The following is a 26,240-nucleotide window of genomic DNA, read 5'->3' as shown; positions in this document are numbered from 1 at the left end:
TCACGGAATGCTGGATCCTTAACCCACTGAGTGCGGCCAGGGATCTAACCTTCATCCTCGTGGAGGCTAGTCGGGTTTGTTAACCACTGAGCCACGACAGGAACTCCAGTCCTGGAAATCTTTGTAACTATTTGATAGCATGTGCCTGCTAACCAAAAATAAACATATGCTTTTATCAGTATATATGTGAATTGGAGTTCCATATATATATATATGAATTTTTAGGCAATATAGTGAATTAATTAGCAAAACACAAGTAGGTCATCTTCTACAGTAAATCTAGACCCTCCATCAACCTAACTAACCTTAGTTACTTAACTTCCCATACTACTCCCAACACAAAGCCTTTGCTCTCTTATCCCAAAAAGTGCTCCATAAGCTCTGGATTCCTCCAGGCCCCTACACACACATACTCTGCCATTAAGCCTTTCTCACATACAGTATGGAAAGACTATCCCAATTCTACCCTTACACCAAGTTTCAGTTGAAGAATTACGCAAAGCATTTCCAGCTCACTATGTGCTTTCTCAAGCATTTTATTTAAATAAAAGCCATTAATTAAAAAAATCTATTTCATATGATCTATTAAACATACCAAATCTCTAGTGATTTCAGAATATGATAGAAATATCATATTAGTTTTAGCAAAAGAAAAAAAGTAGGTCACAATGAATTCAATTATAAATAACTGGATGTAGAGTACACATATAATATTGAGGATACAGGAAAGAGTTATGATGTGCAACTAAGAAAATACCACCTATGATCACATTTAAATCAAAAGTTATCTGTACTCTTAAGATTTTTTAATGTATCTTGAACAATCTTCTTTGTGCAAAATGGAAGGAAATCTATTTCCTTTACAAAGATATCTGTGGAGATTACAAAGAGGTTTCTTTTGAGATGCAAACTATCTGTTTTCCGATGTTACCACCTGTCATCATGGACTGGAATGCAGCTGGAAAGGAAAAAAACTAGGTTATCTGAAAACATAAGTGTCATTATACATCTTTACCATTATGTCAGGCAACATTATTAATTAGAATAATTTCTTCAATAATTTTAAGTATAGAAGGAAAGCGTCATGAAAAGAAACCTCAAGTAAAACACTGGCAAAGTTACAGGAAAAATTAACCCAATTAACATTTTAAAGATTTGTTTTTACCTAAACTAGAAATGTTTAATTTGTATCTATATCCATATTCACTGTTACAGAGTCTGAAGACTAGAGGCAAAAAAGTATGAGTATAGGAGTTCCCATGGTGGCTCAGCGGTTAACGAATCCGACTAGGAATCATGAGGTTGCGGGTTCGATCCCTGCCCTTGCTCAGTGGTTTAAGGATCTGACGTTGCCGTGAGCTGTGGTGTAGGTCGCAGACGCGGCTCGGGTCCCGCATTGCTGTGGCTCCGGAGTAGGCTGGTGGCTACAGCTCCGATTAGACCCCTAGCCTGGGAACTCCATATGCCAAGGGAGCAGCCCTCAAAAGGCAAAAAGACCAAAAAAAAAAAAAAAAAAGTATGAGTATAAACATCAGCAAAAACAAATTTTTTTTTTGTCTTTTTGCAATTTCTTGGGCCACACCCGAGGCATATGGAGGTTCCCAGCCTAGGGGTCTAATCGGACCTGTAACCACCGGCCTATGCCAGAGCCACAGCAATGCGGAATCCATGCCAAGTCTGTGACCTACACCACAGCTCACTGCAATACCGATCCTTAACCCACTGAGCAAGGGCAGGGATCGAACCCGCAACCTCATGGTTCCTAGTCGGGTTCATTAACCACTGAGCCACGCCAGGAACTCCTCAGCAAAAACAATTTTTAAATAATTTAAAAATATTAGAAATCTACTCATAAAGTTTTACTAAGTAAATACACATCTGTTATGTAAGTGAAATTTGTTTCTATTTAATAGACATGATAACCAAATATATTTTAAAAAGCCTAAATTTTGAAAATTTCCTTAATGTAATCTTAAAATGGCTTAGAACCATACCATTCAGTCTGAAAAAGCTACCTCGAGGCTAAATGGCTTTCACAATTCTTACATTTTTTCATAAGAAAAACCAAAGAAATATTTATTTTATGATCTGAATGTGAAAACAATAGCTCGTAAATACCATTAAGTTCAACTTTCATGGGGTTTAAGATATTTAAGGTCTTAGGGAGTTCCCTAGTGGCTCAACAGCTTATCAGAGCCGAACACAGTAACCATGAGGATGCGTGTTTGATCTCTGGCCTCGCTCAGTGGGTTAAGGATCCGGTGTTGCTGTAAGCTGCAGTGTAGGTCATAGATGTGGCTTGTATCTGGTGTTACTGTGGCTGTGGTGTAGGTTGGTAGCTGCAGCTCCAATTCAACCCCTAGCCTGGGAACTTCCATATGCCGCAGGTACGGCCGTAAAAAGAAAAAAAGGTATTTAAGGTTTTTCAGGAAATAAACGACTTTAAAAGGAAAAAAAATAAAATCTAATTAAAGGAAAAAATCGAATATTTGTGTTGAACTTATGTATATAATAAAATGACATTCACCTTACCTCCCATGTTTTCCAATCCATTTATCACAGTCTCCTTTATCTGTAAATCAAAATAGGTATATTTTATATTCTTTAGAATTCAGTGTTTCTTTTCTTTTTTTTGTCTTTTGTCTTTTTAGGGCCACACCCGCGGCATATGGAGGTTCCCAGGCTAGGGGTCTAATCGGGGCTGTAGCTGCCGGCCTACACCACAGCCACAGCAACGCAGTATCTGAGCCAAGTCTGCGACCTACACCACAGCTCCCAGAAACTCCAGATTCTTAACCAACTGAGTGAGGCCAGGGAACGAACCCGCAACCCCACGGTTCCTAGTTGGATTTGTTTCCACTGTGCCACGACAAGAACTCCAGGATTCAGGGTTTCTGTTTAAAAAGTTTTCATTTTGGGGAGTTCCCATTGTGGGTCAGTGGGTTATGAACCCGACTAGCATCCATGAGGATGCAGGTTCGATCCCTGAGGATGCAGGTTCGATCCTCACTCAGTGTGTTAAGGATCTGGCATTGCCTTGAGCTGTGGCATAGTTCGCAGATGGGCCTCAGATCCCAGGTTGCTGTGGGTATGGCCGGCAGCTCCGATTCAACCCCTAGCCTGGGAATGTCCATATGCCATAGGTGCGGCCCGAACAAGGAAAAAAAAAAAGTTTTCATTTTTGCAAAAGGCAGCAATACCATTAGCACTTAGTCTAAAAATATTCATTTTGTGTAGGCAGCCCAAAAAAGACTATCAATTGATTTTTTAAAATACAATCCTCTTTTCCCATTATCTACTCTTCAGTTGTTAATATCACATGGTATACACACCCTCTTTTTAGAAAACAAAGTATATAAGCACACACACACATACAATTTTCCCTCTCATTTCTAAGTTTCAAGAACATTCTGGGTCAGGGTCTCTGGACCCAACTGACTTTCAAACATAACCAAGAGCTCTACCAGAATGTCCATGGCAGGAATGCTGTATGGTAGTAGAGAGGTACCAGGAAGTGCTTATAAGATTTTTTAAAAAGCGCAGCTTCTAATATGTGATAGCATTCCATATACATTTGTTAATGACTATTGCAATTTGGAAAAACAAAAATCTTATGATCTAAGAAAAGTAGAGACTAATAAGGTTTTAAATAAAGGGAATAATGAGAGGGCTTCTCAATCAGGAGGATATACTCACCAGGGAGGTAAAGTTAATTTATAATATTCAGTACACTTTTCTTTGGTAGAATTATTTATTATGAAACTAATACTAAATTCAAATAACACAAAAGTATATCAAGTAGGAGGAAAAAGAAGAGAAGCAAATTTTACCTTTAGCTTTCCTTCTTTAAACCACTGACTCAGCTGCAGAATACCAGACTCAAATTTGTCCTTATAATTTAATACCAGAAATCTTTCTCTGTAGTGGGGAAGAAAATGATAATGATCAGAGATTGGGAAGGGAGTAAGAGACCAAATAAAATCATTCCAAAACTCTAATATATGTTCATCTTTCAAACGTCAGGATTCTTAATCACAGAGTCTGTTCAGACATAGTTTTAGGTGTAGTAACAAGTGTAAGTATGGTGGATTTCTCTGGTTTTATCTGCCCAGCATCTACAAACCTATTGTTTTGTCCGACCAGCATCTACAAACCTAGGTAGGTAAGATCCCTTCCCCACTTTCCTGTGACTAAAGCCAAACCAGCCTAAGCCAGTAAGAATCAGCCTTGGGACTAGATAAAATTGCATGGAGAGAGCCATTCTCTTGTTACGTGGATTGCTAACTTGGTAAAATATAAGTGTAAAGGTAACAGTCATCATCTTGCTAGAGCAACAGGAGAGCCTATAAAGGAGCCAAGCCAACCCATAAGAAAGCACAGCCCAGGGGAAAAGAAAAATTGAGTTGTGACACCACTATGCAAAATATTTATCCAGCCAAATCTAAGCCAGTACTAATATTAAACTTCTCAGATACATGAGCCAATACATTTCCTTAGCACCTAAGCCAATTTAAGTTGAGTTTCTAACACAAGAAAGAGAGAAGAGATACTTTTTTTTTTTTGTCTTTTTTGCAATTTCTTGGGCCACTCCCATGGCATATGGAGGTTCCCAGGCTAGGGGTCAAATCAGAGCTGTAGCCACCAGCCTATGCCAGAGCCACAGCAACGGGGGATCCGAGCTGAGTCTGCCACCTATACCACAGCTCACGGCAATGCTGGATCGTTAACCCACTGAGCAAGGCCAGGGATTGAACCCGCAACCTCATGGTTCTTAGTCAGATTCATTAACCACTGCGCCACCACAGGAACTCCAGAGATGCATTTTTTTAAAAAAAGTTTCTTCCAGGGAACTAGTTCACTGAAACCTAAATACTGAACCACCTTAAAATGTACATTTGCAAGTTTTGGTTAATAAGAAAAAATTAAATATGAAAAATATGTTTCATTAACATCCATGATCTTTAAGCCCCTTGAATCTGGTAATAAGGGAAAAGGTAGAACATACCTTGTGATGTTTCTTTCTTTCTGGATTGCTTCTATAGCAGGGGGTAGTGGAGGAGGATAAGGCACATCTTTGTTGTATTGAGAAATCTGACCACACAGGATGATGTGGCTGTTCTGATTCATCTGTTGAGAGAAAACTGATGAATATACCCTAAGATATACACCTTTCCTTTGTTTACTAATTTTTTTAAAGTTTTTGTTTGTTTTGTTTTTGCATTTTAGGGTCATCCCTCGACTTATGGAGGTTCCCAGGCTAGGGGTCTAATCAAAGCTACAGCTGTCAGCCTACACCAGAGCCACAGCAATGCCAGATCCAAGCCGCATCTGCGACATACACCACAGCCCATGGCAATGCCGGATCCTTAACCCACTGAGCGAGGCCAGGGATCTAACCTGCAACCTCATGGTTCCTAGTCAGACTCATTTCCACTGCGCCATGACAGAAACTCCTGTTTACTAATTTTATGGCCTCCTGAATTAAAACCTCCTTGACTATAGTATTTAATCCTTTAGTGAAATTAATTTTTTTTGAAGACTAGCCCATAATATGAATTAGAGTTTTAATTAGCTAGAAAATAAGTCTATTCCAAAGGAGCAGAGAGGTAAATAAGAGTTTGGTAATCAGCAAAAGAATTTCATTAGTTGTCACTGTCATTGCTATTGCTACTTTTATTAGTAGTAGAGTATTTGTTTTTTTGTTTTTTCTTTTTTGGTTTTGTTTTCTTGGTCATGCCCACAGCATGTGGAAGTTCCCAGGACAGGGATCAAACCGGGGCCACAGCAATAACACCAGACCCTGAACTGTGAGACCACCAAGGGAACTCTGATAGAGTATTTCTTTGGATTTAAATAATTCAACCTTGGAGTTTTCCTGTGGTATAGTGGGTTAGGATCTGGTGTTGTCACTACAGCGGCTTAGGTCACTGCTGTGGCACTGCTTCTATCCCTGGCCTGGGAATTTCCACATACATACATACATACATACATATATACATATATACATAATTTAACCTCAATTGCAAATAATTTTACATATAGTAAAAAATGATGCAGTGTTAATAGCTAATGTTGATAAATTATGACACTGTCAATTAAAATATGTAAATATTTGCCATCTATGAAAATCTTTTCCCTACCCCAAGTCAGAGGGTCATGGCTGTGAACTGGTTGATGGTTAGGAGTTAGAGGTTAGAACTTCATTTGAACAATACAATCATATTTTTCACAAAAATAAATTACAGGTGAAAATAGCAAAGAACTGAAATTCATGTTCATAGTGCAAATCTGCAAACAAATGGAAGTACATTCAGCAACCTCTTCTGTGTCACTTCATTACAATATTGATCATCACATTGTTTTTCACCATAAATGCTACAATTTTAGAAAGTATTTTTTCTCTCTTAGTTATCAGGTAAAGATATCACATTAAATAAAATGTAGTCTTGGAAGGCAGAGACGAGAGCAATGCGATCTCAAGCAGGTTTCTCCACCAACAGGGTGGCTATGGGCACTGAGCAGAGAGAACTCAGGCTCCCAGCAGCTTAGGGAGCAGCTTAGTTATATAGGGAAAGGGATAGTTTCTATTTTTAGCACAAGTTTCCCCCCCCCCAACTGGAGGATGAAACAGGAAAGATACAAGTTATATTGTTACAATTTAACAGTTTCTCTGACTGTTCTTGTCTTACAGCTTTGTGTTTCACTTTGTACCCTTACCACCTGACATGATAGACCATGAGGGAAGATAAGAAAGGGAATGCATGTATGACTGAGTAGATCTGCTTTTCAGCAGAAATTGGCACAGATTATAAATCAACTATACTTTAATAGAAAATTTAAAAAAATTTTTTTGGTCTTTTTGTCTTTTTAGGGCCACACTCTCAGTACATGGAGGTTCCCAGGCTAGGGATCGAACTAGAGCTGTAGCTGCTGGCCTACACCACAGCCACAGCAATGCCGGATCCGAGCCGCGTCTGCGACCTACACCATAGCTCATGGCCACGCCGGATCCTTAACCCTCTAAGCAAGGCCAGGGATCAAACCTGCATCCTCATGGATCCTAGTCAGATTCGTTAACCACTGAGCCACGATGGGAACTCCAAAAAAATAAAAAATTTTTAAATGTGGTACTCAAATTTATAACAAACAAGTCAATAAACCACCTGACTTATCACTGTATCACTGATGTCACCGCCAACATTGTCAAAGTAAACATCCACTCCAGCCGGGCATAACTCATGGAGTTTTTCTGCCACATTCCCCTCTTTATAATTAATTGCAGCATCAAAGCCCAGTTCTGAGGTCAAAAGGAGGCACTTCTCATGTGTTCCACAAATTCCCACCACTTTGGAACAGCCCATCAAATGGCCAATCTAGGGAGGAAATTTTTAAAAATTAAACAACTTTCTACTGTCACAATTTAAATGTAAAAATGAGAAAGTATGCACAATAATACAAGTATATGAAAGTGTTCATCACAATTTAAGTTAGATTATAAAGCTTTTGGCAAAAAGTAATTTGAAAGCAAAAGAACTGAGAGCAGATATAATGTCATTCTTTAAAAAATTAAGATGAATAAAATTAGACTTAGTTTGAATCTTAGTTCACAATTTAAAGCTGATTTCATAAAAGGAAAGTCAGACCCAAAATATCTCTATCTTGCAATTCAATATTTTTCAGGCTTATGAGGAACTAAAATCATTACCAATACAAAATATTTTGTTTCAATGGTTTCACACTACAAAGGCTATTATTTATAAAATAATGTACTTTATAAAACTCTATCATAATATTTACTGTATTTCTGGAACATAATAAGTACTTTCTCATTTGAAGTTTTTTTTTAAGATAAGTTTGTTTTTTAATTCACAGAATCCCAGACAGGTACTCTGTGATTTTCTTCTTCATATTGATCAAAGCAATGCTCCAGCATTTACCATGTCATCTTTAGTTAAAAAAGAACAATACAGGAGTTCCCATCGTGGCGCAGCAGAAACGAATCCAACTAGGAACAATGAGGTTTCGGGTTTGATCCCTGGCTTTGCTCAGTGGGTTAAGGATCCGGCGTTGCTGTGAGCTGCAGTGTAGGTCGCAGACTCGGCTTGGATCTCAAGTTGCTATGGCTGTGGTATAGGCCGGCAGCCCCGATTAGACCCCTAGCCTGGGAACCTCCATATGCCATGAGTGTGGCCCTAAAAGGACAAAAGACAAAAGACAAAAAAAAAGAACAGTATATAAAAATCTATAACATTTTTCTTATTGTTATGAAGAGACTCTAAACATGAAATAACACTTCTACCAAAACTCTGTAAAATATAAATTTGTCCAATTTGTATTTTAAATTATATCAGAGATTCATTATGACTCGTTAAACATATCCAGAGATTTCGTTATGATCAGTTTTTTTAGAAAATCAAATAATTCTCAGAAAGTTTACCTGCCCAGCCAAGGATCCACAAGCGCCAGCGGCCCCACTAACAACCATTGTCTGATTAGATCCAGCAGTTACATGACCTTTTTCCTGTATACCAATCAAGGAAGTCAAACCAGGCATCCCTATAGCTCCAAGAAAGTATGAAAGGTGTCCATCTACAAGTTGTGGGTCTACCTAAAATAAAATATAAACCTTTTAAAAATAATACTAGAAATTTCTGTTTTTAGGTCAACAGGGTAGAGACAATCTATTAAGGGCTACAGTGTGTCTCCCAAAGTTTATATATTGAAGACCTAACCCTTAGCTACAATTGGAGATAGGGCCTTATGGAGGTAATTGAGGCTAAACAAGAGCATAAAGGTGGGCCCTAATCTGATAGAACTTGTGTCCTTAAAAGAGGAAGGGGCACCAGAGATCTCTTTCTCTACAGGAGCACACAGGAAAGGCTAGATGCCTTGTAAGAACACAGTGAGAAGGTAGCCATCTGCAAACCAGCAAGAGAGGCTTCCCCAGAGGCCACATTTTCTTGCACCTTGATCTCAGACTTCTAGCTTCCAGAACTGTGAGAAAATAAATTTCTGTTGTAATAATAAATTTCAGTCTATGGTATTTTGTAATGCCAGCTGAAGCAGAATAATAACCAATGTGGTTTCTAGAACAGCAAATCATTCTCCAGTCTTGTTAAAATACTACAATTTACTTATACAAGTAAAAACAAATGAATATGGGAGTTCTCACTGTGGCTCAGCAGATACAAACCAGCGCAGTATCCAAAAGGATGTGGATTCAATCCCTGGCCCTTCTCAGTGGGTTAAGGATTGGACATTGCCGAGAGCTGCAGTGAAGTTGGAAGATGCAGCTCGGATCTGGTGCTGCTGTGGTTGTGGCACTGGCCGGCAGCTGCAGCTCCGATTCCACCCCCAGACTTCCATATGCTGCAGGTGTAGCCCTAAAAAACAAAAGAGACAAAAAAACATCCCCCCACAAACACACACAAAACAAATGAATATTACTTCTTTCTTCTATATAACCACGAACTCAAACTCTAACAGTTCTGATTACTGATACTTAAAAGGTTCCAGAGAAATGTAAGGAATGTGTGATACAAATTCTAAATGTAATTACAGAATAAAATGAGGTCTTTTTTAGCATTATGTTTATGTTTAAGAGGCCCAATCAATACTTATACTTCTCTTACATTTCTTGTGTCTGTTTTCTGATCTATAACATTAGAGATAATTGAAGAAAAAAATTACATAAACTATCTAACATAAAGGCTTTATAATAATTTTAAAGGAACAGAATAATTTTGGTAAAAATTTAATGAACTACCAAAAGTAACAAGATTTACCATCTTGATCTGATTTCTAGTTAAACTGTCACCAAGAAAGAAAATGGCAGTTTGGAGTGCCCATCATCGTACAGCAGAAATGAATCCAACTAGGAAACATGAGGTTGCAGGTTCGATCCCTGCCCTCGCTCAGTAGGTTAAGGACCTGGCATTGCTGTGAGCTGTGGTAGGTCTCAAACATGGCTCGGATCTGACGTTGCTGTGGTTGTGGTGTAGGCCAGCAGCTGTAGCTCCAATTGGACCCCTAGCCTGGGAACCTCCATGTGCCGCAAATGCGGCCCTAAAGAGCAAAAAAAGAAAGAAAAGAGCAGTTTGTAACGAGCAGTTTCAAATGGCTATCAGTTATATCTGGTGTGTGGATAAAGGTAATGGCGACACTAAAGTCTATAGTACACAGGAAGGTGTACAGTGCACTCCGGAACTATAACCCATAGGTAATAGTTTTTTTTATCAGTAAAGCCAGTATAAAATCACTGTAAGATAAGTTTGTGTTCAGCAAATATTTTTCTATTCTCTTCTGAATTTTTTTCCTCATTCCTAATACCTACTCCCCAAATATTTTTAAGCTCTTCCCAACTGCTCAATTTCCTACTATAGCGCAATAACAAGGAAAACTCGAAACTGCTGTATATTTCTTTTTCACTTCCTGCTAAGAAATTCATAGTTAAATATATTTTACTAGTACCACTAAGTTGACAAATGATTGTTATAATGTCTCCCACATTATCACTTACATTTCAACAGCCACTTTAACGGATTATAAGGACTTGTAATCATAAAAAGTACTAAAATTTTATAAAGCTTTTTACAAAGCTTTATCACATTCACCACAGCATTTAATTTTAATTCACTTGTGAGTATCAACTTTTTCATTTTGCCCATGAGGAAACTGAGGTTGAGAGATATAAGGTAACTTCCTTGATGACATATATAAGGTTAAATTACATGAAGCAGCCAGTTTTTATGGGTCAAAACAACAAATTCTGGTAATTTCACATGGTTCAACCTAAGAGTAGAAACTGAACTCAGGATTTCTGACACAAGATAGAATTCCAAGCACAAACCAAACGAATTTCTTAAGTCAAGTGGTAATTTCTCAGGAAATTTTAAAGCATACAACTATAAGGGGCCTTCTGGTTCTTACTACAGAACATTTTTTGATGCTTATAGCTCAGGTTTTATTTAATACATATAAAATTTTAGAAATATGAAAAACACCACCATTCACTGGCAATCTAAGAACCACCATTTATAGTTACAACTAAGAGTGGAAGAAAAAGGTTTTCCACATTTTGGCAGCTCTCTAAAAGAAAATACATGCTTTTGTATTTTCCCCGATAACAAAACTGAACACCAAATGCACAAGGAAGGAATTATGGTGGGGTGCTGGGGAGAGGAAACCATTTTACATTATACATCACCTTTTCAAGGATACTGCCATCCAGAATAACCTTGGTTTGCCAGGGCCAATAGAAAGAACTCACAAAATCACCTTTAGTAAAATTTGTGTGTCTGCTTTCTTCTATAATCCCAACACCTCCACCATCAACCACCTGAGACAGCTGCCAGGGTGTTATATAATCAGAGCCAGTGTCTTCATTCATTCTACAACGCTAAAAAAAGAAAACTCTGATTAGGATAATTCTGTCTGATAATTCTGAACCAGTTTACTAATTTATCCATTGACTAAAACAAAATATATAAAAAGTATTGTAAGGTCCAGCATTAGCCAAACAAAACTTCTCTCTTCCTTTCAGTTTTATTCTGGGGAAAAAAAAAAAAAGTGTATCCCCTCTCGAACAAGTAAAAAAGTGAAATTAAAAAGGAATTTAAATATGTTCTAAAATTAGATGTGGGAGTTCCTGCTGTGGTGTAGCAGGTTAAGGACCCAGGGTTGTCTCTATGGCAGCACAGATTCAATGTCCAGCCCAGGAAAGTGGGTTAAAGATCCAGCTGTGGCTTGGATTCATAGCTGTGGGTGTGGCTATTAAAAATAATAATAAAATAAAATTAGACTATGGTGATAGCTCCACAACTTTGTGAACAGACTAAAAACCACTGAATTGTACACTTTAAAATGTGTGAATTGTATGATATGTGAGCCATAGTTCAATAAAGCTGTTAAAATGTTTAAGGAAATTTATGTAATATTACACACATTATGCTAGCAAAACTAATATAAGATACTGTGTCAATGGTTTCAATGGATCATAGCAAAATAGGTATATGTCTGTGTTGTTGATAATATTATAAAACTTTCCATTTTTTTCCTTTTCTGGCTACACCGCAGCATATGGAGTTCCCAGGCTAAGGATGTTGTGACCTAAGCTGCAGCTGTGGCAAGGCTGGATCCTCAACCCACTGCACCCTGCCAGGGGTCAAACCTGCATCCCAGCACTCCCAAGACACTGCCAATCCCGTTGTGCCACAGGAGGAACTCTGAAAACTGTCAATTTCTTAAATAAAAAACAAACTAGCAACATATAGACCATAATACTACTCATTTCTTCAGCCAAGCAATTCCGCCTCCTTAATGGAAATAACCCTAGAGAAATGAAATGATTTTTATACAGCTGTTCATCCCAACTTCAGAACAAGCACTACATCAAATCTCGTAACCTCAGGTGGATGTTCTCCTTAATCTGCAAAGACAAAATGTCACAATAGCACCACACCCTTCCATAGGACTAGGGCTAAAGATTTCTCTGGGAGGTAAGCAAGGCTCTCTTCCTCTCTGTGGCTCACTCTTGACTCTCTCATGAAGGTCAAGATGTACAAGCCTACAGTGTGATCCAGGAGATGGAAAAGATGGAAGGCTCCTTGATTAAGGTGCCCCACATGGTCTCATTCAGTCCACCAGGGGAAGAGACCACACAGGGAATTGAGGCAGAAGCTTCTGTACTAATACACTACACTTCTGCTTTTAGTCCCTCCCAATTTTTTTTTTTTTTTTTTGGTCTCTTTAGGGCTGCACCCGACGCATATGGAGGTCCCCAGGCTAGGGATGGAATCAGAGCTGTAGCTGCTGGCCTACACCAGAGCCATAGCAACACGGGATCCGAGCTGCATCTGTGACCTATACCACAGCTCATGGCAACACAGGATCCACCTACTGAGCAAGGCCAGGGATCGAACCCATATCCTCATGGATACTAGCTGGGTTCATTACTGCAGAGCCACGACAAGAACTCCTCTGTTTGATTTTTAAAACTTTTAAACTTGAACTTTGGCTTTATTTTGGTTAATTTTATTCTCTTAATTTACTTGTATTTATTATCCTGGGCTTAAGTGATATTCTTTACATTATGTTCAATAGGGCATATAATAGTTAGATGCCCTGTGCTAAGTTTTTAAACACTGAGGTATAGAATGACACACAGAGTCAATTCTTGATGACTGGTAAGAAATCCACACTGGTCATCAAGAATTGACTCTAAGCGTCATTTTTTTTTTTCTGAATTTGTGATAATTACTCTTCTCCTATGATCTGCTCAGCACAAGCCAGAGTGATAGCTTGACTGAGGTTACCTTGGCTGAAATGGGGAGCGTCTTTAGGTCTGTGGGAAATCAGTATTACCCCTGTTTCAACTTGAAAATTTGCCTACTTAGAACGTTTTAGACCAATCACCACCTCATTTCCCTAGCTCATAGAGAAAAACTTCTTGCTGCCCCTGGGAAGAATTTTGAATCAAGTCATCAAGTTGCACTGCACTGTACGCAAAACCAAGTGTGACTGGTCTCAATGGAAAACGGAGCTTGAACTGCGGTTGTGGGTCCGAGGGAAAAGGAGCCCTCCAAGGCTACAAGTGTCCCTGGTAGAAAGTGGTGCTGCCAGTTGGGTCTCCACTGTAAGTGAAGCCTGAGAAGACAGAAGCCAGGGTTCTACTTATCTTCTACAAGGGCACTCTAGAAACCAAAAACAAGAGGCAAGCACATGCACAAAGACAGTAATGTTCTTTGCCCAACTTCCACTCTTCACAGATTAACATCTAGGTGCTTTCTCCAGATCAGACATTATCTTTTTTTCTTGTTATTTTTATTGCAAGTTTTAATACGTTTGCCACTTATCTTTCGACTTTGTACATACCATTTCATTGCTTTACAAAAAGTATTTTTTAAAACAGTCACATTTATCAATAATGTTTTTTCATATTATCTGGGTTTGCTGTCATTCTTAGAATGCCTTTCATTCTCCAACATCATTTAATTGTTCAGCCATATTTTTCCTTAAATTCTTTACACTTTCATCCCCCCCCCATTTTTGGCCGCACCTGCCAGCATATGGAAGTTCTCAGGTAATGGATCGAATTCAAGCTGCATCTGTCCCCTGTGCCACAACTGCAGCAATGCTGGATCCTTAATCCACTATACCACAGCAGGAACTCCTTCTTTAACTTTTTATTATCTGTTGGAATTTATTCTGGTGTAGGGGTTGAGCCAAGGATATTAATTTTTTCCCAAAATATATAGTCAACTGATCCAACAGTTTACTGAATAAGCCCTCCGGATTTTCTCTTTTTATTTTAATAAATACTCACAGACACTCACTTTGTACTGCAAAAGTAGTATAAAGAAAGAGCAGAAATTAATGAAATAAGCAATAGAAAATTAAAACAAATCAAAAGTTGGTCCTTTGGAAAGATTAACAAAATTGACAAAGTTTTAGCTAAACTGACCAAGAAAAAAATAGACAAGACTTAAATTACTAAAATCAAGAATGAAAGAAGGGGAGTTCCCGTTGTAGCACAGTGGAAACAAATCCAGCTAGTATCCGAGAGGATGCAGGTTCAATCCCTAGCCTCCCTCAGTGGGTTAAGGATCTGGTGTTGCCGTGAGTGGTGGTGTAGGTTGCAGAGGAGACTTGGATCCCACGTTGCTGTGGCTGTGGTGTAGTCTGGCACTTACAGCTCCGATTTGACCCCTAGCCTGGGAACCTGCATATGAGGCCCTAAAAAGCAAAAAAAAAAAAAAAAAAGAATGAAAGAAGGGACATTACTATAACTACCTTTCAGAAATAACGAATTAAGAGAAGACTAACAACAACTATATGCCAATAAGTTAACAACTTAGATGAAATTGACAAATTCTTAGGAATACGCAAACTACTAAAACTGAATTAAGAAGCAAGAGAAAATCTTAATAGACCTGTAACAAATAAAGACATCAAATTAGTAATTTTATTTTATTTATTTATTTTTGTCTTTTTGCTATTTCTTGGGCCTCTCCCGCGGCATATGGAGGTTCCCAGGCTAGGGGTCGAATCGGAGCTGTAGCCTCCAGCCTACGCCAGAGCCACAGCAACTGAGAATCCGAGCCGCGTCTGCAACCTACACCACAGCTCACAGCAACGCCGGATCGTTTTAAAATTACTAATTTGGAGTTCCCGTCGTGGCGCAGTGGTTAACGAATCCGACTAGGAACCATGACGTTGCGGGTTCGGTCCCTGCCCTTGCTCAGTGGGTTAACGATCCGGCGTTGCCGTGAGCTGTGGTGTAGGTTGCAGATGCGGCTCAGATCCTGCGTTGCTGTGGCTCTGGTGTAGGCCGGCGGCTACGGCTCCGATTCGACCCCTAGCCTGGGAACCTCCATATGCCGCAGGAGCGGCCCAAGGAAATAGCAAAATGACAAAAAAAAAAACTTTCCATAAAGAAAAGTCCAGGCCAGATAAATGCCTCCACTGGTGAATTCTACCAATCTTTTAAAGAAGAATTAATACCAATTCTTCACAGACGCTTCCAAAAATAGAAGAGGAAACAATATTTTCCAACTCATTCTATGAGGCCATATTACCAAAACCATGCAAACACATTATAAGAAAACAATGAATATGGTCTTATGACCTTATGGATGCAAAAATTCTCAACCAAATAGCAGCAAACCAAATCTAGCAATATATCAAAGGAGTCACACAGCAGGAACAAGTGGGATTTATTCCAAGAATGAAAGATTGGTTTAACGTGAAAGTCAATTTATATAATAAATCATATCAATGGATTAAAAAACAAAAACCACAAATCATCTGAATAGAAGCAGAAAAAGCATATGACAAAACCCCTTCTGAAGGAGGGGTTAATGGGTACTTTATTGTTTAATAGGCACAGAGTTTAAGATGATAAAAAAAAAGTTCTGTAAATGGAAAGTAGTAATGGCCACACAATATTGTGAATGTCCTTAATTGTGCACTTAAAAATGGTTAAAATCATGTATTTTATAATATATTTTACCACAATAAAAAATCCAACACTCCTTGATGATTGAAGAATTCAACAAATCAGGAGCAGAAGGAGATCCCTTCAGCCTAGGTAAGGGGCATCTAGAAAAATCACACATTGGAGTTCCTGCTGTGGCTCTTGGGATCTTTGGAACACAGGTTCAATCCCAAGCCCTGGCACAGTGGGTTAAGGATCCAGTGTTACCGCAGCTGTGGCTTAGGTCACAGCTACCACTCAGATCTGATCCCTGACACGGGAAATCCATTTGCCACGGGGGTGGCCAAAAAAGAAAAGAAGGAAAAAAAAAAGAAAAATCACACAGGTAACATCACACTTAATGGTGAAAGACTGAATGCTTTCCCCTTAAGATGAGGATCAAGCAAAGATGTGCGCTCCTTCCACTTCTAGATAACATTGTACTGGAGGTTCTAGTCACGGTAATAGGCAAGAAAATGAAATAAAGGCATCCACGTAGGAAAGGAAGAAGTAAAACTATCCCTGCTAACAGAGCCCAAGTCCATGGGCCTGATGGCTTCTCAGCTACAGATGGCTTCTTTTCAATAAATCTTCTTTATCCAGAAATAGCATCAGTGAGTCTGTCCCTTTCAGAAGAGACCAACTGGAACAAAGGTCTTGTACAGAGTCTGCCTTGTAAACTGGGTCCATCTGAGAGGATTTCCAATCTTAATTTACTATCTCAAGCTTTACTTACTACTGGGAAGTGATCTGGAATTCTGGAAGAACCTGACAAACCATATGAACTACTACTGTAAAAATATTCCATCTATAACATTTCTTAATAACCACTAGTGAATAAAAACAAAGGCAATCTGTACTTCATGGGTTTCAAGATATAACTGCTCAAATATTTTATTAATCATGAGGATTGCACAAAAGTCAGAAAGAACTATGAAAATAAAAAATATGAAAATAAAATTATTTTCACTAAGTCACAACATCCTGATTCTTACCATGTAAGGATCCACAGAAAGATAAAGAGTTCTGACTTGCACTTGTCCTTCATTGATATTCTCTGGTAAGTTTACTTCTTCTACTCGGAAATTCTCTGCCACTGGATTACCATTTTTTCCTAATATATTAGACAAAAATACAAAATCAAAAAATCACTTTCCCATAAAATTACTTCTCGGTCTTTAAAAGGTTATTCTACCATTCAAAGCACTCTCTTTTTAATACAAGCATAAATAAATCTATACTGTTTTGTGATTTCTCTGTAACTCAGCATAAATTCTTCAAATAGGTTCAATTGCTCTTGATTTTCTCCGAGAAGTACTCATTGTTGTCAATGTCAAAATTTCTTTTTTAAGATGATTACAGGAGTTCCCTGGTGGTCTAGCAGATTAAGGATCCAGCATTATCACCACTGTGGTTCAGGTCAAAGAAGCTGTGCCATGGGTTTGATCCCTAGCTCAGGAACTTCTACATAAAATGGGTGTGGCAAAAAAAAAAAAAAAAAGACTATAGGTAAATCACCTCATCTATTATAAAAGGATATCAAAAAGGAAAAAAAATCACAGTGAGCTTTTTTTCTTTTGGCCACACCTGAGGCACAGGGAAGTTCCCAGGCCAGGGACCAAACCCATGCCACAGCAGTGACCCAAGCCACAGCAGTCATAATGCTGGAAACTTAACCTGCTAGGCCTCCAGAGAACTCCAGCTTTTTTTTTAACTATGAAAATTAAAATTTACAAAGTAGCAGAAATACCACATTAGCCAAAACAAACAGGTAAACTACTCTTCCTCATTTTAAAATGAAAACAGAAACTATAATTAAAACTTCCAACTCATTGAATCATCCAATTTCTAAAGTGAAAATGGAATGTAGACTTTTTTTGTGTGTGTGTGTGTGTCTTTTTGTCTTTTTAGGGCTGTACCCTTGGCATACAGACGGAGGTTCCAAGGCTAGGGGATGAATTGGAGCTGTAGCTGCCAGCCTGCACCATAGTCACAGCAATTTGGGATCTGAGCTGCATCTGCGACCTACACCACATCTCAGGGCAATGCTGGATCCTTAACCCACTGAGAGAGGCCAGGGACTGAACCTGCATCCTCATGGATACTAGTCGGGTTTGTTAACCACCGAGTCATGTTTCTAACTGCTCACTTTACTAAACTGGAAAAAGGTTAAGTAACTTCCCCAGGCCACATGCTAAGTAAGCACCACAACCAAAGCAGCATGGGTCCAAACCTCTCAGCTTACTTCCAAACCAAAGTTTCTGTGATTCAGGTTAGATGACAGATTAATGACCTATAATTAATGACCTATAATTAATTGATGACCTGTTACAAAATAAGTCAGTCCTTTTCACATAAAACAGAAAAGCAAATTTAAGAATCAATCATTATAAAGAAAAAACAGAAGCTACATATATATATTTTTTTTTTGGCTTTTTTTTTTTTTTGCTATTTCTTGGGCGGCTCCCTCGGCATATGGAGGTTCCCAGGCTAGGGGTCGAATCGGAGCTGTAGCCACTGGCCTACACCAGAGCCACAGCAACAGGGGATCCGAGCCACGTCTGCAACCTACACCACAGCTCACGGCAACGCCGGATCGTTAACCCACTGAGCAAGGGCAGGGACCGAACCCGCAACGTCATGGTTCCTAGTCGGATTCGTTAACCACTGCGCCACAACGGGAACTCCAAGCTACATATATTTATAATACAACCTTCTAAAATTTATAATAATTTTAAAATATTTTTCAACAAATGGCCTTGATAAGCTGTCATTTAAAAAAATGAATATTATATTGTTTAAAGAGTTTCTTCTAATATCTCCACTAGTGTTAATATCTTCCTACCTTAATTTACCACATAAACATCATATTATTACTTTTTGTTCCTCTATTTGTATTAATAATTATCAAATAATACAGCTGTTTATTCATCACAGATAAATACATACCAGGTCGGGAATTCAGCACCACTCTTTGTACAATCATCACCTTGTTTGTACAATGGTCTCACAGGACTTTGTATAATATAACTCCTATAAACAGACAAGTTTTAAATCACAAGAAAATTATGAAATATTCAACAATTTAAAATTTTAAAACAAGTACATTTGTGTTTCTAAATAAGGTGAGAAAAAATCATATTTAGGGTCAAAAAAACATATAGTCTCTTGTCAGAGTTTGCCTCCTAAGGCAAATATATGAAGAAAGACTATATCTAATTAGAATTTTTGGCTAAAAGGAACAAATTCACTAAAGATTGAGTAAGACAAAATGTTTTTGGTCTCATAACTCTAGCACATTTATCTTCATTCTGTCATAATTGAGGCTCCTTCTATGGCTTGATTAAACGAAACAGCCAGTTAATCCAGCAGCAAAAGAAAACACTAGCTGGAGTTCCCACTGTGGCAGAGTGGAAACGAGTCCGACTAGTATCCATGAGGACTAGGGTTTGATCCCTGGCCTTGCTCAGTGGGTTAAGGATCTGGCATTGCCAAGAGCTGTGGTGTAGGTTGCAGACTTGGCTTGGATCCCACATTGCTGTGGCTATAGCGTAGGCCAGCAGCTACAGCTCTAGCCTTGGAATCTCCATATGTCTAGGTGTGGTCCTAAAAAGACCCCAGCCCCCCCAAAAAAGCCAAGTAACTAAAAAAGGATCAGTTTATTCTGGGTTTACAATTTGAGCTAAGCAAAGCAGCAAAATATAGTTCCAGTGAGGGCACTATTTGACTTGGGCCTGCTTACTTTATCCATCACAAAAAATGAGAATTGACAGTTGGTGAGTGTCACTCTGTGCCACACACTACTGTGAGTGCTATGAAATACATATGTGATTACATATTTAGCATATAATAATATTTAGTATTTAATAATATTTAATACATATTTCATTTAATCTCAATCCTATTACAAATTATCCACATTTACCTATTTAAAAAAAATTTTAGGGTGGCACCTGTGGCATATGGAAGTTCGTGGGCTAGGAACTGAATTGGAGCTGCAGCTGCCATCCTACGACACAGCCACAGCCACACCAGATCCATATCCAAGCTTCATCTGCGACGTATGCCCCAACTTGCAGCAATGTCAGATCCATAACCCAATGAGTGACGCCAGGGATCAAAACCCACATCCTCAGAAATACTGGTGGGGTTTTTAAACCCGCTGAGCCACAACAGGAACTCCCTATTCCCATTTTATAGGTGAGGAAACTGAACCTTAAAGGCTTTAAGCACTATCCTGAGGTGATGGAGGTGCATTCAAACCCAAGCTGGGAAGATCCTCTGTGGCACAGTGAGTAAAGGATCCAGCACTGCCACAGCTGTGGTGCAAATCAACTTCCACATGCTGCAGGTGCAGCCAAAACAAACAAACAAACAAACCCAAGCTGACATCCCAAAGTCAATCTCTTAACTACTACATAAAAACTTCCATCCTGTATGTCTAAGTTGTTTGTTTGTTTGTTTTTTGGTGTTTTTAGGGCCACGACCATGGCATATGGAGGTTCCCAGGCTAGGGGTCGAATTGCAGCTGTAGCCGCTGGCCTACGCCAGAGGCACAACAACGCTGGATCCAAGCCGTGTCTTCAACCTACACCACAGCCCATGGCAATGCCAGATCCTTAACCCACTGAGCAAGGCCAGGGATCAAACCCACAAGCTCATGGTTCCTGGTTGGATTCATTTCTGCTGCACCATGACAGGAACTCCTGATTTTTAAGATGCTAAGCAAACAGTAGTCTTTTTAAAATTAATGTTTATTTATTACTTGTCTTCTCTCATTAGATATTTTGTTTCATCATCTTTAGTACCTAAAGACATTGAGAAGTCCAAGAAAACAATTATATCAGTGACATTTTTTTTACAACTGCAGCATATTTATTTTTAATTTTTTTATTATAGTTGATTTACATTATTACATTAGTTTCAGGTATATAGAAAAGTGATTTGGGTTTTTTTTTTTTCTTTTTATGGCCACACTTGCAGCATATGGAGTTCCCGGGCTAGGGGTGGAATTGGAGCTGCAGTTGCCAGCCTACACCACAACCACAGGAATGCAGGACTCAAGCTGCATCTGTGAACTTCGCCACAACTTGTGGCAACACTGGATCCTCAACCCACTGAGCAACGCCAGGGATCAAACCTGCATCCTCATGGACACTTTATCAAGTTCTTAACCCGCTGAGCCACAACAGGAACTCCTGATTCAGTACTTTTATAGCTTATCGTCCATTATGAGTTATTATAAGATAGTGGCTATAATTCCCTCTCCTATATAATATATCCTTGTTGTTTATCATCAAGTATAACATATTTAGCTTTTAGCATCATTTCTAAGTTTCTACAGCAGCACACTTAGACATATGACAACAATCTGATGTTTCTTAAAGTTTATAAGTAAATATCCTTATTTTACAAAGGAAATTGAGGTAGAGTTTGTACCCAAGATCACACAGCAGTTAAGCAGATGAGTTGGGACTGAAACATAAATCTTCTCATCCCAGATCTCATTTGTCCTCTTTCCACTACTGCCCCATAATCTCCTCCAAACAGGGTTTTTTTTACATACACAGTCACATTAAAAATGTCCAGCTTTGCTACAATACCCTTTCCTAGAGGATGGGAATTCTGCCTCTAATTAAGAACTAAACATCTGGGAATTCCCGTCGTGGCTCAGTGGTTAACGAATCCAACTAGGAACCATGAGGTTGGGGGTTAGATCCCTGGCCTTGCTCAGTGGGTTAAGGAGCCGGCGTTGCCTTGAGCTGTGGTGTAGGTCACAGACGTGGCTCAAATCCCTCAGATCCCTCGTTGCTGTGGCTCTGGTGTATGCCGGCAGCTACAGCTCTGTTTGGACCCCTAGCCTGGGAACCTCCATATGCTGCAGGAGCGGCCCTAGAAAAGACAAAAAAAAAAAGAAGAAGAAGAAGAACTAAACATCTGATGTTAACAGTATTCCATAAAAAAGAATGAGGAACATAGATATTAATCCCATCTTTGTATAATGTATACATTTGTACTGTATAAGGTACATATTTATATACTTTTTATAATGTATATATTTATAATCTCACTGGTTGTGACATTAATGGCGTTAATGGCTAGCTGCCCTCAGAACCACTCTCTCCTTCTGGACACAACACTGCCCAGCTAAAGACTGTGTTTTCAAGCTTCCCTTTAAAACACATCCCAGACATCATCCTATTTCATCCCCAAATCCCACAATTATGCATCTCTAATAACAGATGGTTTTAAACATAAACACTATGCCATTAACCTAACAGAATTAATAGTCTAGGTAATTCCTCAACATTATCTAATACCTAGTGCACACTCAAATTCCTTGACTGTCTCAAAGATATCTAACAGCTCATTAAAATTAAAATCAGACTATATTTTCAGTCTCTCCTGCCTTCTCATTTCACGTCATTGATTGCTGAAAAACAGTCGTTTCTTCATCCCTTTTTCTGTAGCATGTCCTTTGATCGCATCCTAATAGTGTTATTCACTTCATTCTTCTACCTCCCCTCCCATCCCTGACTGGTAGTTAGATCTAGAGGCTTGATTAGATACAGATTCAGACTTTTTAGGTTGAATCTAGAGATTTGATTAGATGCAGATTCAGACTTTTCAGGCTGAATCTTTAAAGGTGGTGCTGTGTGCATCCTATTTCATCACAGCAAGAAGTCCATAATGTCTTTTAGCCTAAATATACTTTTTAAAGAAAATTTTTTACTGAATTGATTTGTGTGTAAATTACCTAAGAGTTAAAAGCACAGTTTTCCAACTTGATACTGGATCCAAAGATAACTGACCTTAAGTGGTGATTAAGGACATCTTGATGGCTAATTTTCAATCAAAGGAATCTTTCCAAATGCAGTTTCATATTTGCCCTTTTCTCTAATTACTTTCAATGTATGCTTTATTGCATTAAATTATCTGTCCAAATACTGCTGATCAGTATGAAAATTACACTATCAAAGTTTTCTCCCTCTGTATTACATTAGAAAGTTTTCAAGCATCAAACACTACAATCAACTAAAGTAGGACAATCGCACAGTATCCCTCAATAGCACAATACCCCTCAACAGCACAAGGGACAGCACAATTAAAACATAAAGAACTGAGTCACAAAATTAAAATCTAAAATATGATAAACCAGTTCTAAATCTCAAAGGAAGGCAGGATGGTGTTAAATGTATTCCAAGTAGGGTAAAAAAAAATCCTCAAGTCCTAACTGACTGACGTCAAGTAAACCATTTGCCTGATACGATATAAAGCAGGTTCCTAACTGGTAGAAACCAATACTCCAAAATAAGACAAGAGCAACAATGAACTGAAAAATTCTAGTGCCCTCAAAGAGTGTATTATTCGACTGTCTACCTTGCAGCCTAATAGAGGGGAAAGGGCACCGAGCTCCGGAAGAGCGGAGCACAAGTCCTGCTTCTAATCTCCCGAGATCTTGGGAAAGTTCCTTCTCTCAGCTTGCTTCCAGAATGTTCCTACGTGCCAGGAACTGGGCTAAAGACTTAATAGTCATGGTTCCTTTAACCCCTCCACCCAACAACCCTATAAGGATGGTACTGTCATTATTCCTATTTTACAGAGGAGAAAAAAAGGGGCACAGAGAGGATGAATAATTTGCCCGAGGTAACACAACTGGTAATGAAGACACAACAAACACCACTGCAGTAACATGAACTTCTCAAGGTGCTGACCTTTAAAAAATAGGGAAAACGAACAAACCAACAAACTTTATCCTGATCTTGCTCAATTATTCTGCCACAAATGATTCCATTCACCAGTCAAAATCTCTGAATTTTCTCCACTTTTTCTGAACGGTGGCTCTCCTCACCTTTGGGACTTCTGGTTTCCTCCTCCTTTTCCATGTTTAGCATGTGGTGATTCCTGCATAGATAGCTCTTCCCTGTCTCACCTTCCTTTATGGTTCCCACTACCAACCACTTACATGTAAAGTACTAAAAATCTACGTCTACAGCCCAGAATTTCAAACTGACTTTCCCCAGACAGTAAGCACCAAGAGGACCTGCTTGGCTCAGTGATTTATGTTCACCTCCTATGCCTGGCACATGGTAGATGCCCATTAAATATGTGTTAAGTGAACGTCATAGAGGCACCTTAGACACAATTACGTCTACATTTGAGGGTCCTTACTACCAACAATTCTTTACAAAAACAAAACAAAACTCTGCCTCAGCTTCTTCCCGAGCATTTCCCTATCCTAGTGACCTAGGTAATAATTCCAATGCTGCCAGCAGCTCCAGAGGAAGCCTGGAGATCACCCTGATTTCTTGACCCTCCCTCACCCCAAGGACCAACCCACCTTCGGGTTCCGCAGCCCCAACACCTCGGAGAGGGAGTCCCTTAGGCTTCGCTCACAGCCGAGGTTCGTGGGAGGAAGTCTCGCGAGATTTGCGAAGCTGGCGAGGGGCTCGCCGCGCGACCTCCGCCCTCTGACTGCAATACGCAGGCGCTCGGAACTAGCCCTCAGTTCTACACCCCCTCCCATCCCAGGGGCGGGCTCTTGAAGTTTAGGCTTGTTACTGGGCTTCCACGTTTTCGGGAGAGGCCAGGAAGGTGCTGAGCTTTAAAAACTGGTTGGTGTCTGGGCAGTGCATTAATAAGTTAGCCAGAGTTGGTGCCCTGTGGCCGCCCCTTACTGCCTGGATCCAAAGAGCAAATCGTTCAACCTTGACCAGAGAATTCACTTCTAGCAGGCTTTGAAAGAATTTTATTTGTTTTATGGATTTCTCTAGGAGCCTCCGATTGGAGTGTTACAGTGAGACAGGGCCTGCCCCTCGTTTGATGAAAGGAGAAACTGAGGCTTGGAGGATTGCTGTGACTGAACCATCTACCTTTCAGCTAACTAGGGACAGTGCTGCCCTTAAATAGTCTCTTCAGGGAGTTCCTGTTGTGGCGCAGTGGAAACAAATCGGACTAGTAACCATGAGGTTGTGGGTTTAATCCCTGGCCTGTTCAGTGGGTTAAGGATCAGGCGTCGCCGTGACCTGTGGTGTAGGTCGCAGACGCGGCTTGGATCCAGCGTTGCTGTGGCAGTAGCATAAGCCTGCAGCTACAGCTCCAATTCCACCCCTAGCCTCGGAATGACCATATGCCATGGCTGCAGCCCTAAAAAAGACCCCCCCCCAAAAAAAGAAAGAATCTTTCAAAGTAGAAAAGAAACCCTGTAACATTAAATTAGTTTTGTAGTTTTTTTGTTTGTTTGTTTTGTTTTGTTTTTTTCCTGGTGTTGCTGTGGCTGTGGTGTAGGCCAGCAGCAGCTCCAATTCAACCCCTACCCCGGGATCTTCCAAATGCTGCCCGTGTGGCCTTAAAAAAAAAAAAAAAAACAGTTATCAGTAGATGTTAAGTCTAAGGGAGGCTGATATTCTGCACTGAATTTGGATTCTGCATCCAATTTCAATTAGGGGAGTTTCCCCACACACCAGCAAGCAGTGCTCAGACACCAGCTTGGGTGTCTTACAATTCAGCTCAATTCTGATACTACCTACCTGAAGATAACATCAGATCCCACAAGGACTCAGTCCTCTAAAACTGCCCCTCACACTCGCTCGCTCTCTTGCTCGTGCGCACTCTCTCTCTCTCTCACACACACACACACACACACACACACACACTTTCAGATGCCAATGGAAAGTCCATATTGTCACCTATGCTTCTGACAAACAGGCTATAAATTGGAGGTTCCAAGGATCCCCTGCCTGGGTTCAATCAATTTTCTAGAGCAGCTCACAGAACTCTGAGAAGCATTTTACTTACTAGATTACAATTGTTATAAAAAGGATACAGCTCTGGAATAGTCAGGTGGAAACAATGCATAGGGTAAATATGAGGAAAGGGTGTAGAGCTTCCATGCTCTCTCCGGGCTGGACAGTCACCCTTCATTTCCAAGTGTGCACTAACCTGGAAGTTCTCCAAACCCTATCCTTTTGGATTTTTATAGAGGCCTCATTACACAGGCACAATTGACTAAATCATTGGCCGTTGCAATTGTACTCAAACTCCAGCCCCTCTCCCCTCTCAAGGGGGTAGGGGGGTGAGGTGACCAAAAGTTCCAAACTTCTAACCCTTTAGTTGGTTCCCGTGATAAATAACTCCCATCATAGGTTGTTTGTCAGCTTTCCAAAAGTTACTTTATTAACATAAGCAAAAGATACTTGGATGCTCTCTTCACTTGGGAAGTTCTAAGGGCTTTAGGAGCTTAGTGCCAGAATTGGGTGAAGACCAT

General features: G+C 39.6%; 1 protein-coding gene across 3 annotated transcripts; it reads right to left on the bottom strand.

The window, feature by feature from the left end:
* Window positions 1-504: 504 nt before the first annotated feature.
* Window positions 505-24,430, bottom strand: PTGR2 (prostaglandin reductase 2). Of its 3 annotated transcripts, none has more exons than XM_047796455.1 (10): window positions 24,315-24,428; window positions 18,923-19,006; window positions 16,969-17,087; window positions 11,207-11,398; window positions 8,438-8,608; window positions 7,164-7,373; window positions 5,006-5,127; window positions 3,831-3,918; window positions 2,528-2,572; window positions 505-958 (listed from the first exon to the last, which is right to left on the bottom strand). In XM_047796455.1, the coding sequence occupies exons 2-10, from the start codon at window positions 18,957-18,959 to the stop codon at window positions 941-943; spliced, it is 1,002 nt and encodes a 333-aa protein (XP_047652411.1). In that variant the 5' UTR covers window positions 18,960-19,006; window positions 24,315-24,428; the 3' UTR covers window positions 505-940. The 3 variants fall into 3 exon arrangements, with proteins under 3 accessions (XP_047652411.1, XP_047652409.1, XP_047652412.1); XM_047796453.1 differs by having other exon boundaries at window positions 2,533-2,572; window positions 24,315-24,427; XM_047796456.1 differs by lacking the exon at window positions 11,207-11,398 and having other exon boundaries at window positions 2,533-2,572; window positions 24,315-24,430.
* Between the last annotated feature and the right edge of the window lie 1,810 nt (window positions 24,431-26,240).

Source organism: Phacochoerus africanus, chromosome 9 (assembly GCF_016906955.1).
Source record: "Phacochoerus africanus isolate WHEZ1 chromosome 9, ROS_Pafr_v1, whole genome shotgun sequence".
NCBI classification, from domain to species: Eukaryota; Metazoa; Chordata; class Mammalia; order Artiodactyla; family Suidae; genus Phacochoerus; species Phacochoerus africanus.
This window is presented reverse-complemented; position numbering and strand designations above follow the sequence as displayed.